At 40.1% G+C, this 14,768-nt stretch overlaps 1 protein-coding gene across 6 annotated transcripts in view; it reads right to left on the bottom strand.

Annotated features, from left to right (window-relative positions):
- Window positions 1-14,768, bottom strand: part of gria3a (glutamate receptor, ionotropic, AMPA 3a) — a 104,822-nt gene that overhangs the window by 16,098 nt on the left and 73,956 nt on the right. For all 6 annotated transcript variants that reach the window (XR_005203925.1, XM_037749092.1, XM_037749093.1 and 3 more), the window contains exons 8-12: window positions 13,314-13,418; window positions 10,316-10,423; window positions 8,157-8,363; window positions 6,357-6,730; window positions 2,608-2,806 (exon numbers count right to left, since the gene is read on the bottom strand). Coding sequence is in view for 5 of the 6 variants with exons in the window: in XM_037749092.1 (XP_037605020.1) it covers window positions 2,608-2,806; window positions 6,357-6,730; window positions 8,157-8,363; window positions 10,316-10,423; window positions 13,314-13,418 (993 nt within the window). In the remaining variant the exon portion in view is untranslated. The remainder of the gene's footprint in view (window positions 1-2,607; window positions 2,807-6,356; window positions 6,731-8,156; window positions 8,364-10,315; window positions 10,424-13,313; window positions 13,419-14,768) is intronic.

Here is a 14,768-nt window from a genome sequence, read left to right as displayed (position 1 = left end):
CTTTTTCGGCCAAAAAGAAAAGAATAAAAATTGGTGTTTGAAAAACAGGCATGTTGGTTATCATCGTATAATGTGTATTGAGGAAGCTCTATGATCTTATTTGGAGAAGATCTTCTTTAAAAAAGTATTTACAGCTCCTATTAATCATTAATCATCAGTAAGCGTCTTTCAGAAAAGCTCCTCTGCACTGACATTTGGAGGAAGAAAGACAGAATATTTGTCACTCGGGATGAAGTCACTACACGCCTGTCAATTATCTCCCCAGGAGCACCTTTGACAAATCACAGCCTGCCAAATGTTACGTGGATTAGCACATCCACCGCTGTTTATGGAGCTGCTTTTAATGTGATGATTCACCAGGAAGCCTCAAAAATAATCAATTTGATATATTTTCATTTTAATGTTTCTTTAATAGACATGTCAAAGGGGTATCTTTAGGGCTGCTGCATGTGCCAATCACCTAAAATGTCTGCTCTCTTAACTTCATCATCTCTTTTATAACGTTAAGTTAACAAGACAAATTGAGAAGTCTGCTGAAAAGTTTCTGTTTTGACGACAGAATTATTGCTCTTTAGTATCCTGTTTAATGTCACATCTGTTGTCGCTACAGTCATAATAACAGAAGTCTTGATTAAATTATTACACAATAAAAAGAGGAGAAAATCAACACAGCTATGTGACTCAGGATGCGATCTATTAAATACATTTATTTTGTGATTTTAGAGAAAACTACATCTAATATGAAATGACTATCCTTCCCCTAGATGTTGTATTACCTAAATATCCTAAGCAGATCTGTGAAACTGTTCAAATTCTATATTTCATAATCAGTGACTTGATGCAGTTCTCTTTGCAAAATAAAATCTTTTCTGAACAGCCACATTTTTTTTTTTCATGTAATGTTTTAAAGCACTGCAGTGCAGGAGACAGCGAGTTACAGATGACCTCCTCCACACTGATCATGTTGATTGCTCCAATTCAATGCTTTTAGACCTGAGTTCAGCTTGGCACAGCCGACCGTGCCACTCTGCTTGAATGCCTTTATAAATTGGGTTGGGTCACAGAAATGTTACACGTGCCTCCACTCGGTCACATCCCCTGCAAAAACATTCCTCTCCATTGTTAAACACCCTTTTTTTCTTGAGAGCTTTGCATGCTTTTATTTGATTATGTTTGGCCTGACTCGGTCCTAACTACAGTAGAAAGCCCTCTCGTGCCAGCTGTGAGTGTGAAATGGAGCAGATAACCAAACCTAGCAGACAGAAACAAGCTGTTCTAGCCTTACTGTATTTAAGCATGTTTACACAAGCTGTCTGTAAATCTCACAGGAGATGTAAGATGTGATTTTATGACTACCTCTGGACTTAGGCAGAGTCTGAAACCAACACACAGTGCCTTCCTGATCACTCCAGAGTCTAACTACATGGTTTGTGTTTATCTCAGACTCTCTCACACCAACCGACCGACTATAGGACTAAAAAAAGATACAGCTCAGAGCCGGACACCGGATGTGAATTCCTTTTTCCATTTCTGAGGAATAGGACATCTTCTTTGAGATTTGCAGTTTAGTGACAGAAGCCCACAAATTGGAAAAATAATGACATCTTCGTCGTTCTTCTTGAACGCTTCAAACACATAAACAGAACTGGCCTGATAATCAGACTGAACTGTCGTTACACTTCATTCTTTATGTTTCGATGAACAAATCAGAGATGTAGACAGCAACTCAGAGGCTGAGACAGAACATCATCTTCACAATTTGATGCAGAATTTTGAAAATTGATGCATAAGTTTAAAAATGATTCACTTACTAAAAGACCCACAAGTTCACACAATCTGTCAACTGCTTTTCAGAATGGTCCTTACACTAACTGAAGTTGAATTATTAGTGTTTTCAAGGCTACGGTTTTATCTGTTTTTTTATTATAAGACGTTTATTCAGTGTGTGACCTTGATGATGAAGTAGTGAATATAAGAATTAATCTGCATATTAGTGGAGGCCTCATGAGGATAATCAAAAGTTTGGTTTATGACTCTACTGATGGTTGGATGAGGGAGCATAATTGTCAGAGTTGCACAGCTGAATTATATCTGTTGCCAGAAAGTGTAAAGAAACAATAATTTTCAAAAAATTATTTTGATGGAGAGAACCAAAGTTAATTTTGTGGACAAAATGGATTTGAAACCATAAGCCTAATACCCCAATTTAGTTTTGTGGTAGTCACAGAAGAACTGATGTTCTGCTCTGTACACAAAATACGAGCTCATCTTGGCTATCCTTCTCTAAGCAACGTCTTTTAAATCACTTAACAAATGCATGCAATTTTCTTTTAGCTGTTTACTCCTTTAGTTCTACTTAATTACTTTTTATAAAACAGTGTGTAACACTGTTTTATGATGTACTGAAGTGCTGTATCAGGGGGAAAATACAGTTCTAGATGTTCTATTATTGATTATTCATTTGATTTATTACCTGGCAGGTAATAGATCAAAACCCACAGGAAAGCTCCAGGGACTTATTCAGCTCTGAGCTTTTAACTACAGTTAGAGCAGCTCTTGCGGTGCAGTGCAGCGACAGCATGGATGACAGCCAGTTGAGACACTCACCCTAAAGAACTCCTTAGTGGAGCCTGAGTCTAACGTCCCATAGGCGATCTCCGTCTGCTTGGCCAGGTCCTCGGCACTCTCGATTGGAGACACCATCCTCTCCACGGTGAGGAAGGCAGCCAGGTTAGCCGTGTAGGAGGAGATGATGATGAGTGTGAAGAACCACCACACTCCTCCGACGATGCGGCCGGACAGAGATCTGAGGAGGAAGCAGAGCAGACAGAGAGACCTGAGAGCATGCTCAAATCTACATAGGGAGGGCTGTGTCTCCTGCAGCCCAGAGGTTGAGCTCAGACTTATCTCCTTCACTTGAGGAATTTTAGTTAACCCATTAAAGTGTCAGTAGGTAGTATATTTTTGGAATCATTGGGCAAAAATTCCATAATAACCTTTCAGGATATTGTAATTCAAGTGTTCTGAGAGATAACTAGACTTCTGTACCTCCTCATGGCTCTGTTATCAGGCTTTAAAAAATCTAAGAAAAAATCTAGCCTGATGGGAAACTTTGACCAATCATAGGTCATTTCATTGGGAGAGCGTTCCTATTGGCGGTCATGTGACCAGAACTTGGCATTCCTTCACCAGATTTCACAATGGCGGTGGCGTTTCAAACTTTCTCATTTTACACCTAAACCGTGCACTACAAGATGATTCTGAAAACATTTGAGGGGAGAAATAGGCATTAACGTAACATAATATTGATTCACATTTGATCAGCGCTGCCTAGTTTGACTGTTTGGTTGGAGTTTGCGAGTGATTGACAGCCGGCTCTCATAGACAGTAGATGGACAGCGGGCCTCAGATCAGCTCTTATTGTTTTCCTCCGGTCTGTGAAATCTTGCAGATGCTGTTAGGAGCACTGGAGGACACAGAGGCACATTAATTTTCAGGTTACCTGTTTCATGTACTACTGTAACGATATAGCAACCATTTTATAAAAATAACTTTTTTTAATCATATTTGCTCCAATCTCGCCTACTTCAGCTTTAAATGATGAAAACTGCAATGTTATCCGAATGTCCCTGGTGTTCCTTGCTATTTGCATACATTCATTTAAATGAAGTATCATTAACTCAAATAGCTGCCTTTACAGCTGATGAATTCTTTGAAAGTAATAATACGCCTCATTAACTCAATAAGACTGTGTCCGCATTTAAAGCCTGCAGAAGGATGCCAGACCTGTGATGAGTGATGCCCCAGAATCTGTCCAAGATTACTTGGGTTAATTCCAGGGACAACACTGGCTCAAAGTTATAGCGGGGTAGTTAAGCATAACAATTGTGCATTTTGCAATAAAAGCAACAAATTTGGAACGGATGTAGGGATTATATGTTATGGAAAAATATAGATACAAATTTGGCTCCTGAGGGCCGTGGCAGCCATTTTTCAAAATGGCTACCAAATAGGTGCTTAATATTCCTAAATGTTGCAGAAAACTCTTGATGATTTCCAAGGTGTGTTCAAGCTGATAAGATCAGATGTCGGAAGATCACAGACATGCTTTTTTTTTCCTTTTTAAGGGTGCTTTTTAAAAGCTTTTAACCTGAAATAAATGCGAAAAACTAAATAAAGCATGGTCACTTCAGGGTCAAACTTCACCCCCATTGCCTTCATAATAGAATGACAACCACACTACTACTACTACTACACAACTACACCTTTGGAACGGTAAGATTTTCAGCTTTGCTTCGGTGCATTTCTCTTTTCATTGCAGAAAAAATTGACAGAAATATCGCTGGATACATTTCTGGGTCACCAGTAACCTCTAATCACAGTTAAAGCGATATTGAACTTTGGGTTGTACTGCTAACTAGCCGTGATATATGACCAACTGAAGGTGAAAATTTTCATCAATTGATCTTGTGCTCCCGTGAGCGGTTTACGGTTTGTTATGCTTTTTTTTCTCTCCATTCCATTTCTCTCCCGTTGCTAGTAAAGATTAACCAGAGTACTGCTAGATTGTGACACTTTTTTGTCTTTGGTGAAACAAAGCAGGTCCTGGTCTTTTTGGTGTTTCAGATAGCAAGTTTATCTACTTTTGGTGTCAGTTGGTCGGTTTAAAACTGCAGCCAGTGTTTGGTGCAGACATTTGTTAGAACTTTTAGTTCATCTGTTGTAAAATGTAACGCTCTCGACCACAAATTTAGACCAGAGAGAACAGAACATGTCTAAAGTAAAAGACACCAGGAGACTCTGTCTGCTACTGAATTCAGGGTGTGATGAGCCAAACCGCTCCGTCACACAGATACTCCCATCCTGCTCACTGGTCCTTAACCAATTCCTCACAGTTTCCACATCGGCGTAAAGGCTCTGATTTTTAAATCTGTGCCTTGCAGAGCAACACTGGGTTCATATTTTAAAATGTTTACTATTCTCTCTGGTGCCATCCCCGACTTCCACGATCACACACATATTCCACTAAATGAGCTGCTCTCAGATGAACTCACATTTCTCATTTCAAACGAGGGTCCATTTGCACCGCATCACCGCATTGCAGATGTACCGCTCTGGATTTCTCCTAATGTATTGTCTTTCATAACTTATTTATGGATTTATGCTATCCTTGTGGCGCTTTCAAGTTGGAAAGATTTTGTTTGTCCTTCAGCAGTCAGAATCTACGGTATGTTAGAAAAAATGATAGAATCGGCAGTTTTCATTCAAAAACTGCATGTACTTTGGATCCAAAATAAGATCCCCAATTTGCTGCTTAATTGATGGATAACTTGTTTTGCTACTTCATGGCATTGACTAGAGTTATGATATAGTTATAACTATAGACCTGGGTACCTGAGCTTACAGTATGTTTAGTTTGCGCCATCAAGACTGTAACTGTCAGTGGCAGGAGCTCAATCAGAGCATTTCAGACAGAGGGTGGAAAGAGGTGCCGCAGCACAGCCGGTATGAGAAAAATAAAGTGTTTTTTGAACATTAAAGCATGTAAACATGTTCTAGTAGAAACCTAAAATACACCTGAAATGCCCTAGAAAATAAGCATAATATGTCCTCTTTAAAGGGTTGCTCTTAGTGTGTTTCCCTAAAAGAAGAATAAAACCTGAAAGAATGCAAAAAAAAAAACACATTTTCCCAGCGATACATCATCAATCGCTCCATTCAATGTCAGACTAATTTGAATCTGTGAAAACCTCTCCTTGGTCTTCAACCACCTTCTATACAATCTTCCAAAGTCACAGATGAAAGGATGACGAAAGCAAGAATCCTTGAAGAAGAGGTCGGGGACACCACAACAGTGATGAGTAAAGAGATGGATGGATGAACATAGAGGGGATGACCATTGTATTGGGAAAATACAGAATGTAGTTATGGTGCTGATGATGTTTTTTTCCCCCACAAAATGCATTATATGCACCGATGAGATGACCGTAAAATGGGACATGCAGCAAAAACACGGTAGCCCTCCAAGAGTCATGAGGAATTTGAGCAGCTACTTTGAATGAAATGTGATGACCCCTGTGCATTTTACAGCCCTCAGCATGGTGGATATAAGTTATTTTGTGGATGCAAAGCATCACTGCCGGGCCGACATGCAGTTTCAAAGCAGAGGTTTGTTTGCTCAGAGAGAGAAATGGGAGGAAAGTGCAGTGAAGTGAAGCTGGAGGATAGGTGGACAGCAGCTCAAAATAACCTATATGCACCATGGCAGGAAGGAGATGTATGTGTGGGACTATAAAATGCAGAGAGATGACGAGGACAAGTGAGGGGCGGTGGAGAATGTACACACAACAACCAACCTTGGTGAGATATCGCATCCTTGCTGCATGAAGGCACCCAGGGAGAACCACAGGCTATTAAAAATCCCAAAGTCGTTCGGAGGGTCTGGGGGGCTCTGAGGGTCTTTGGCCTCATCGTTCTCGTCCATATGCCACTCGTAAGGGCTGAAACGGCTCACCAGGAAGAGCACCACACTCACCCCGATATAGGCAAAAACTATACACATCCAAATCTCATAGGCCAGTGGGTCCAGGAAGGAAAACACACCAGGCTTGGACTTTTGAGGCTTCTTAATCATAATGGAGATGCCCAAGCTCATAAAGGGCTTAGAGAAGTCTATCACTTCTTCCCGTACCAACGTTATAGTCAGAGGAGCCACGGCTATGTCAGCTCTCTGTGAAAATGGGAACAGGCACACTGGGAGTTAGTCTTACAGAACAAATAACCAACCAAAGTGTACATATTGATTTAGTAAGGAAAATACTGATAAATGCAAAGCCAAACCAATTACCATGACTATATACAGCATATATACAGTATATATATATATATATATAAGTCACACTGTCTTATAATCACATATACATGGCCAGGCACTCAGTTTTAAAGTGAATTCATGGAGTAAAGAGATTGGACATGGCGAAATGCGACGGCTCAGAATATACTGAATAGACCTGTGATAATGCCTGTGAGAGGGCTATCTGCCATTTGAAAATGAGTCACTCAGCATTTGTGTTGGCCAATGTCTTTGTCTCAATCCAAATCTCCTCCATGAATCAAGCGGAGGGTTGGAAGACAGAGGTGGAGGAGCTTATGCAAGCAGTCCATGAAATGTGAATCAGCCTGTTAAATTCACCTCCATCAGATCCTCTGCAAACGCCTGACAAGCTTGTCAATTAGTATCTCACCGCAAACCAACGTTTGCTTGGTGGTATTGCAATTGAACCTCAAAATATGGAAATATTTATTACAAAGGATTTTAGATATAGTTAGAAGCCAAAAGTGTCCAGTATTCTGTCTTGATGCAATAAATATAGCAGAGGCCATTTTGCTTATTACAGGGAGTAATCTCTTTCTGTTTAAGCTATCAATACTGGGGGGGCTGCAGGAGAGCAGAGTGGTCTGTAAAATAGCCCTAACAGCAGAAACCACAGGTGTTAAAATAGAGAAACCTGCACTGAAGCACTGTATGCATTCAGATTTCTTTTTAGATTCCAGTCTGCCGTGTGAGATTTTTAACATTACTCATTCAGCAGCTAAGGTCTCATAAAAGATGCAAATCGTCTTGTTAAAGCCAGTTCAAGTGTGAGTGAGCCATGAGATGCATGGCAACCAGTCTAGGTGATTTTACAGTTGAAGAAAAACCCACTCAGCCCACTTTTATTAAAAGTACAACATATTTTAACATCGATGTTTTAAATTGGGCGACAGATTATCACCATTATCTTTTAATCAGGCGTAGGACAACTGTAAAATTATGACAGCACAGGGGAATTATTTAACATTATTTCACCAACTTCTGCCATCTTTACAGCTTAAAGACAACCCCTAGGCATGGAGTAATTCACTTGGCTGATGAGAAGGGACAGAGTGAAACTGATAAAGTTTTGCTATTTTGCATGGTAATATTCACTATAATCTTGCATCATATGGTTAATTTTGAATAAAAATGGGCCGAGTGAGTTTTATAAAAACCTCTCTTACGTTCATATGTAGAGGACATTTCGAGACATTTACTAGGCTTTACAATAATCTGAATAAATCTGAAGGTTAGTTAGCAGGAAATGATAAAAGATGAGCAGGTAAGGACTGACACTTACCCCATAAACCAGTTCACCCACCATCCCGTTCCACGTCTTGGTCTCCGGATCTCTGGCTCCGTACTTCCCGTCGGGGACTACTGACAGTTTATATCTTATCCCCACATGTTTTGCAATTTCAGAAGCTAAATCGACACAGTAGCCTTCATATCTGTCATTCCCATCCATCTGCATATGGTTTTTCTTGTACATCACATACGGAGCTTCCTGTTAATTAGACAACATTTTGAGTTCATTGTAAAGAAACACACATCCACCAGAGTGGCCACAGACCTCACGGGTCATACAAGGCTGTGATTGGTACTGTAAGCATGCAGCACACATGCTGGGGTGACAAACAAAAACAGATGTGGGGGGACATAAAGAGATAAACAGAGCAGAGGTTAAAAGGATCTACGCAGCATCAGTTACAGGCAGGTTATCGGGGGACTCGACAGACTAAAAAAAGCGGGCCGCTGCTGGAGAAAAAGAGGCCAAACGGGCCAGCGGGGGGAGCGAAGCATCTAACACGTATAAAAGGAGGCAAAGCAGGATCTCAGGGCTCCCTCATGCAAGCCTCATCCGCAATCTAAATGTGTGGAAATGGGTGATAGGCGGGGGGTTGCATGTGCTTTGTGTCAGCGTGGCACAAGGAGCAGGACAAGCTGAATGGAACACTTTTCCAGTTCATAAAGTAAACGTCAGTGACGGCAGAGAGATACATCAAAAACATGGAGATTAATTCAATCATCAAGGGCGAAAATGTGTGAGCCACATCAGAAGAGTAGTCGTATGACCAAATAAAAAGTCATACTGATTCTTTTCATTCGTTACTATCATGACAATAAAATAATCTGCTTGGTGTCTTAATTATATCGTTTGACTATTCCACATCACCTCTGTGCCTTGGATTTCAATAAAATGTCATGTAATTCCTCCAAAATGTGAAACATGTTTGCCATCAAACCTCTTCTTGATGAACTAACGTCACCTTGAGGATATTCAGCAATGGTGATTTACTTTGTCGTAACGGCATGAACATGTTTTTCAGAGGTTATTTGACTAACAATCAAAGTCATCTTCATAGACTATTACAGTATGTGATGTTTCCAACAGTTTCACTCCTTTGTTGTTCCAACTACTCTCTCTTTACTTTCTCTTCTATTCTGCAGCCATGTACAATGTTACAAAAAAAAACAATGAAAGAGTCTGTGGAGGCAATTTCACAGAGCGCACCCTATAATAATAGGATTGTCTTTCATTAAATATGGCATTTTTACTTTAAAGTTATGGGATGTAATAAAAGCAACATGGAGTTCATGACATGATTGTGATGTGTCTAAAATAATCTTTATTCAAATCAAAGGCATGCCTGGCAGTGAGAAAATAATGCGGTGACACTACTCTTCTGTTTTCCCTTTCTCGCTGGTGTTGTACTTCCTGCCTGCTCGTGAGGATAATGAGTTACTACACATTGAAATGAGAATGTATGACTATTACATTCTGAATTTGTCTAAGATGGAAACATAATAGGCAAAGTCAGAAGGAATGTGGCCGTGGTTTTAAATGTAAGATAAGGAGCACCTTATCTTACATTTAAAAATGGCTGATGATTTCTAACCTGTGATCTGTAACTAGCACTGTGTCTAACCCTGAGCCTGGCGAACTGGGAGCACTGGTTTTAGAGATACTTACGATAGATACATCAGTGCCAAAGTGAATTTGAAAAAAAAGAGATAAACAGCCTAAGGTTGTAGCCTTTGGTTGTTTATGTCCTCCTTGTGTGCAGATCATTTCATGTCTCCAGTGAGACACGGCTGGTTTACCCCGCCGTCATTGACAGTTTACTTAATGAGAGGGAAACACGTTTACTTACGTATGCACTGAATGTGTACACAGATGGTGTCTATATCTATAGTTATTATTACCAAAGCCGTTATTGTGACGTCACTACTACAACAGCCCACCGTAATAAAAAAAACCAAAATGCTTTGGCACCCACACGGATACAGTTGAAACACTCTTTGTGAATCGACTGTTTCAACATGTAGTGAGTGGATGGAAAGCAACGCAAAATAAAATAATTCTACCCTCCCAGGACAGATTGCAACAATGGACACCTTGACCTTGAGTGGCAGAAATCTTTAGGTGAAACACTTAAAACCTGCTTGAGAGTGTACCATAATAGTAGTGACCACAATTGTTCGGTTTTCCACAGAAGAGGACTCGTTGGTGACTTGCTGATCCATAATATATACAAATTTTTCGTACTCATTCCAGTAGCCAATCTGAAAAGGACACAAAGGTTCACAGTTATTACAAGAAGCAGAAAGACATTTTTTTTACAGTAAAGCCTCCAAGTTTGTGCGAGTTGGTCGGCTTTATCTGTACAGCAGGAGACAGTGATAGTTTTGCCTGATGTAGGATTTTATAAAAAGCTTGTAGTGGTGCTTCTCACTTCACCTGGGCCACACTTCAGCAGAGTAGGCGTAAGCTATTCCCGGCTCAGCAAATGTCCTCTTACATAACAAGAAAGCAGCACCAATAGAGCACTCAAAGACTGATCAAATGAATACCAGCAAGACAAATCTAATAGTCTAAATGTGCCAGTGCAGTACTGTTCTATTAATACTAACACGCAGGACACACAGTATAAAGCAACACAAAAACAAACACTCGCCTACTGTGTCTACTGAACCTGAGATGATTCCAGTGGCTGCATTATGTTTATTTCTGTTACACTCTGATGGTTTCGGCCAAGACGAAGTCTCTGACTTCTGGTAGCTGCGATGCACGATACTCACTCACTGTTGTCACTGCAGATTGTCTCACACTGAGTTGGGATGTGTGGGCCGCTGTGATGTATGTTGCCTTGTGAGCTGAACTATGAGGACAGTATGGGGCCACCTCCTTTTTTGGTGAAAACTTTTGTGGGGACCTTGTCAAGAGTTAAGGGTCGGGGAGCTAGCCGAGACATAGCATTGTGGGTGTGAGTGTGTTTTCAGACTAGGGCTGTGTATTGGCAGGAATCTGGCGATACGATATGTATCATGATATAGGGGTTACGATTCAATATACTGTGATATATTGCGCTACTGTAGCCAAGGCGATATATTGCGATTTTTTAAATCTAATTCTAGGAAAACTGTCATAGCATTAAGAACACACCACCATATGCATAGTTAAAAAAAGTTACTTTTGATGCAATCAGTACAGTGGGATCTGCACTTGCATTATAGCCTTATAACACTACCTTGAGAGGGCACATACACTGAGAGGGCGCATATCTTTGCAAATTAAATAAAGTATTGACTGTGTCAATCTTTGCGTGTGAACTATTATTACTAATTGATGCAGTGTTTTTGAGAATCAATACAGTATAATAAAATATAACATTGTGATACTCAATATTTTCGATATTTTCTAACACTTCTATTTCACACAGGATTATTTTTGCCTTTGGCCTGTCCAATTACAGAAAGCCCAATAACAGCACTGAGAGATCATGTGGGTGCAGCGAGTCACCCAGTATCTGGAGATACATCATTGTAAAAGTCCAACTGAAACTATTCCATTCTTGCTGTCAAAAATCATCGTCAAAGTGATTTTCAAATTTATTGGTAATATTTTTTTCATTATTATTGAAAGTAGGAAAAACTTTGGACATATATCAAAAATGACCTTTAGCCTCCAAGCCTCTGAGGAGGTGGGTCGATGCACGTGTTTGTGAACAGACTAGTTCTGGTAATTGGAGCTTACAAGCTAATAAGGGGATAGACTGTGTTTTGTTAGTGGTATTGAAGAAAAGGACCAAATCATTCAGCATCTAAACTAACAGACATTGACTTGTGTTACAGCTGTCAAGCTAAACAGCTAAATTACTTTTCTGCCCGAGTGAGTGCACTACTCCCCCGGTTGTTTGCTAGCTCGTTTAGCAAGCCAGGACGCAAAACAAGACATGATGTGTCCACGCTTGTAGACAAAATGGACACTGAAAGCTAATGTGTGCTGCGATTCCCAGTCCTTAGCTCGTTTCTCTCCGGCTGATATGTATTCAAATAGAGTGTAAAATAAAATGTTTTTATTGGCTACATGACCAAAAATGTTAATTCCTCCCCTTTTGGATACTGATTTCCTCGAAAGATGACAAAGGACATCTCATTTACAGAGCAGATATCTTTGCTGTAGCATAAAGTAAACATGCAATTTAATTTCAGGTGCACTTTAATGCTCCAGAGGCAGGTGCAAGTCTGGACTGAAGCAGTTAAGCCTGCCTTACAAGAGCTGCTAACCCACCTCTAGCAGCTTCATTTTAGTCAGGTTTAATCAAGAGTTTGACTGTGATGGTGGTTTAAAGGCCATGTCGGAGAATTTCCTCAAGGAAAATGGTGGAAACTGGACTGAACTTCAAAAAGTCACATTTAAATAAACACATACACATCATAATACACAAAATATATCAGCTACTTATAATCTTTCATAGCAAGCCCACAAATTACACATTGCTTGGTGTGTGCCTACACTCCATAGGCATTTGCAATTGTGATTGACAGTTCATTCAGGCATCAGCATGAACCTGTCAGACATCTGATTGGACAGATGCACCACTTGCTGGGCTGTCAGCGGCTTTAGCATCAAATTGTAGAAGTTGAAACACCAAAGTTCTTCTAAATTACCGACTGTGATCTGTTTCTGAATAAGTTTGAGGCAATAAATAGGCCCCGCAGTAGCAGAGTAATGCCTCATTTAGTAGCAGCAACATGTAGTTTAAATAGCTATTCGTGATGTTTCTGAGTTTTGAGCCATGTCATCATCTAAACTACGGCTCCCCAGAGATGTAGATTGGTTTAGCTTCCATCTGCAGGGCTCGACTGATTCTCAGTGGATGTTTTCCAGATTCAAATCTCAGAAGGGACATGAGCTCACATGATTTGGGCTGGATCTGCAAGACTGAGTACTGGCAGTGTCTGTCCAAATCAGAACCAGCCTTACTACTCATGTACTGCCAACATGCCAAGAGAAAGTAAAATCCCCATCACAGGGCTGCTTGAAACTTGTCTGTATTTATGTTAATGTAATCAAAACATACAGCGCTAATATCTATATCATATGCTAATCCTGCTTAAGGTGTTTCATTACACATTAATTAAATTATGATAGATGTTTCCGCTCACTTACCTTCCTGGGACCTCCTGTCTTCATCTCGTACACATCAATCGTGTAATTAGCTCGTCGACCAAATGTGTCAAACTGGATGTTTCCTGTCATACCTTGTACTTGGACCTGCCAAAAAGAAAAGAAAGAGTGATAACACTTGTTCCTAGGGTACAACAGGTGAGCAAACACCACATGAAAACATGTGAAAAACGGTCTTGATATATGGCGTCTAAAGTTCTCTCCAGCGTCTTTTGGTGTGTTAAATACATATTTCTCAAAGCATCGTGTTTTCATAATCCCAGTCTATTGGAGAGGCAAGTGTTAAGGCAGGCAAATTTGGAGTGACTGTGAGGTTTGGGATTGGACTAGGGCTGTCAAAGTTAACACAATAATAACACGTTAACGTTTGTGAAGGTTCTCATTCATCCAGGTCATGGTATCCGAGTAAGGGTTAAATCAGCAGCAACTGGACTTGGTTAAGATTCTTGAAGACGTTTCACTTCTCATCCAAGAAGCTTCTTCAGTTCTGGCTGAATGGTAGGGGAACCCAGGAATTTAAACTCTGTGGGGTCGTTAGCAAGAATATAGAAACCACTCAGTACATTGGTGCTCCTAGGTGTGACGACTGTAGTTACGGGTCGTTAGAGTCAGCTGATGCCTAGTGTGAATGACTGCCACATGGGTCGTTGGAGTTGTTAGAGTCAGTTGATGTCAGGTGTGTATTACTGTCCAGTGAGGTCAAGTGTGAATGGTTGTTTAATCTCCTGGGCAGGTATGCCAGGACAGCATTGTAGGTGGAAGATAGGTGAAGATGGTTTGAAAAAGGAGTGGAAGAGGCCATCTATGCCAAAGTAGAAAAGCCATCACTCAACAGAGGAGGAGGCCTAAGGCAAGTGCACAAAAATGGTGGAAGTGAATATAAACATTGCTTTCACTATTTGCTGACACAAACAGATGAAGAGAGAGATGATATTTAAAATACTGTTCTAACATGCTACATGGTGCTGGATTACAATAGTATTACAATAACTTTTGAAGCAGAATAGAGTGAAGAGGTAATAAACAGGGCTGCAACTAACTATTATTTTCATTGCCGATAATTGATTAGTTGTTTGGTCTATAAATGTCAGAAAATGGTGAGAAATGTCAGTGTCAGTGTTTCCCAAAGCCCAAGAGGACGTCCTAAAATGTCTTGTTTTGCTCACAACTCAAAGATATTCAGTTTACTGTCATAGAGGAGTAAAGAAACCAGGAAATATTCACATTTAAGAAGCTGGAATCAGAGAATTTTGACTTGTTTTTTTCTTAAAAAATTACTTATTGCGACTAATTGATTATTAAAATAGTTGGCAATTAATTTAATAGTTGATAACTAATCTAATAATTGATTAATCATTAAGCTGTAGGTATATACCAAAGATGAAACTGCAGAATAAATAAAAGAAAAAGCAGAGCCGTTCAGAGAGACTGCGAATG

This window comes from Sebastes umbrosus, chromosome 17 (genome assembly GCF_015220745.1).
Source record: "Sebastes umbrosus isolate fSebUmb1 chromosome 17, fSebUmb1.pri, whole genome shotgun sequence".
Lineage (NCBI taxonomy): Eukaryota > Metazoa > Chordata > Actinopteri > Perciformes > Sebastidae > Sebastes > Sebastes umbrosus.
Note: the sequence above shows the minus strand (reverse complement) of the source record. Positions and strands in the feature narration are given on the sequence as shown.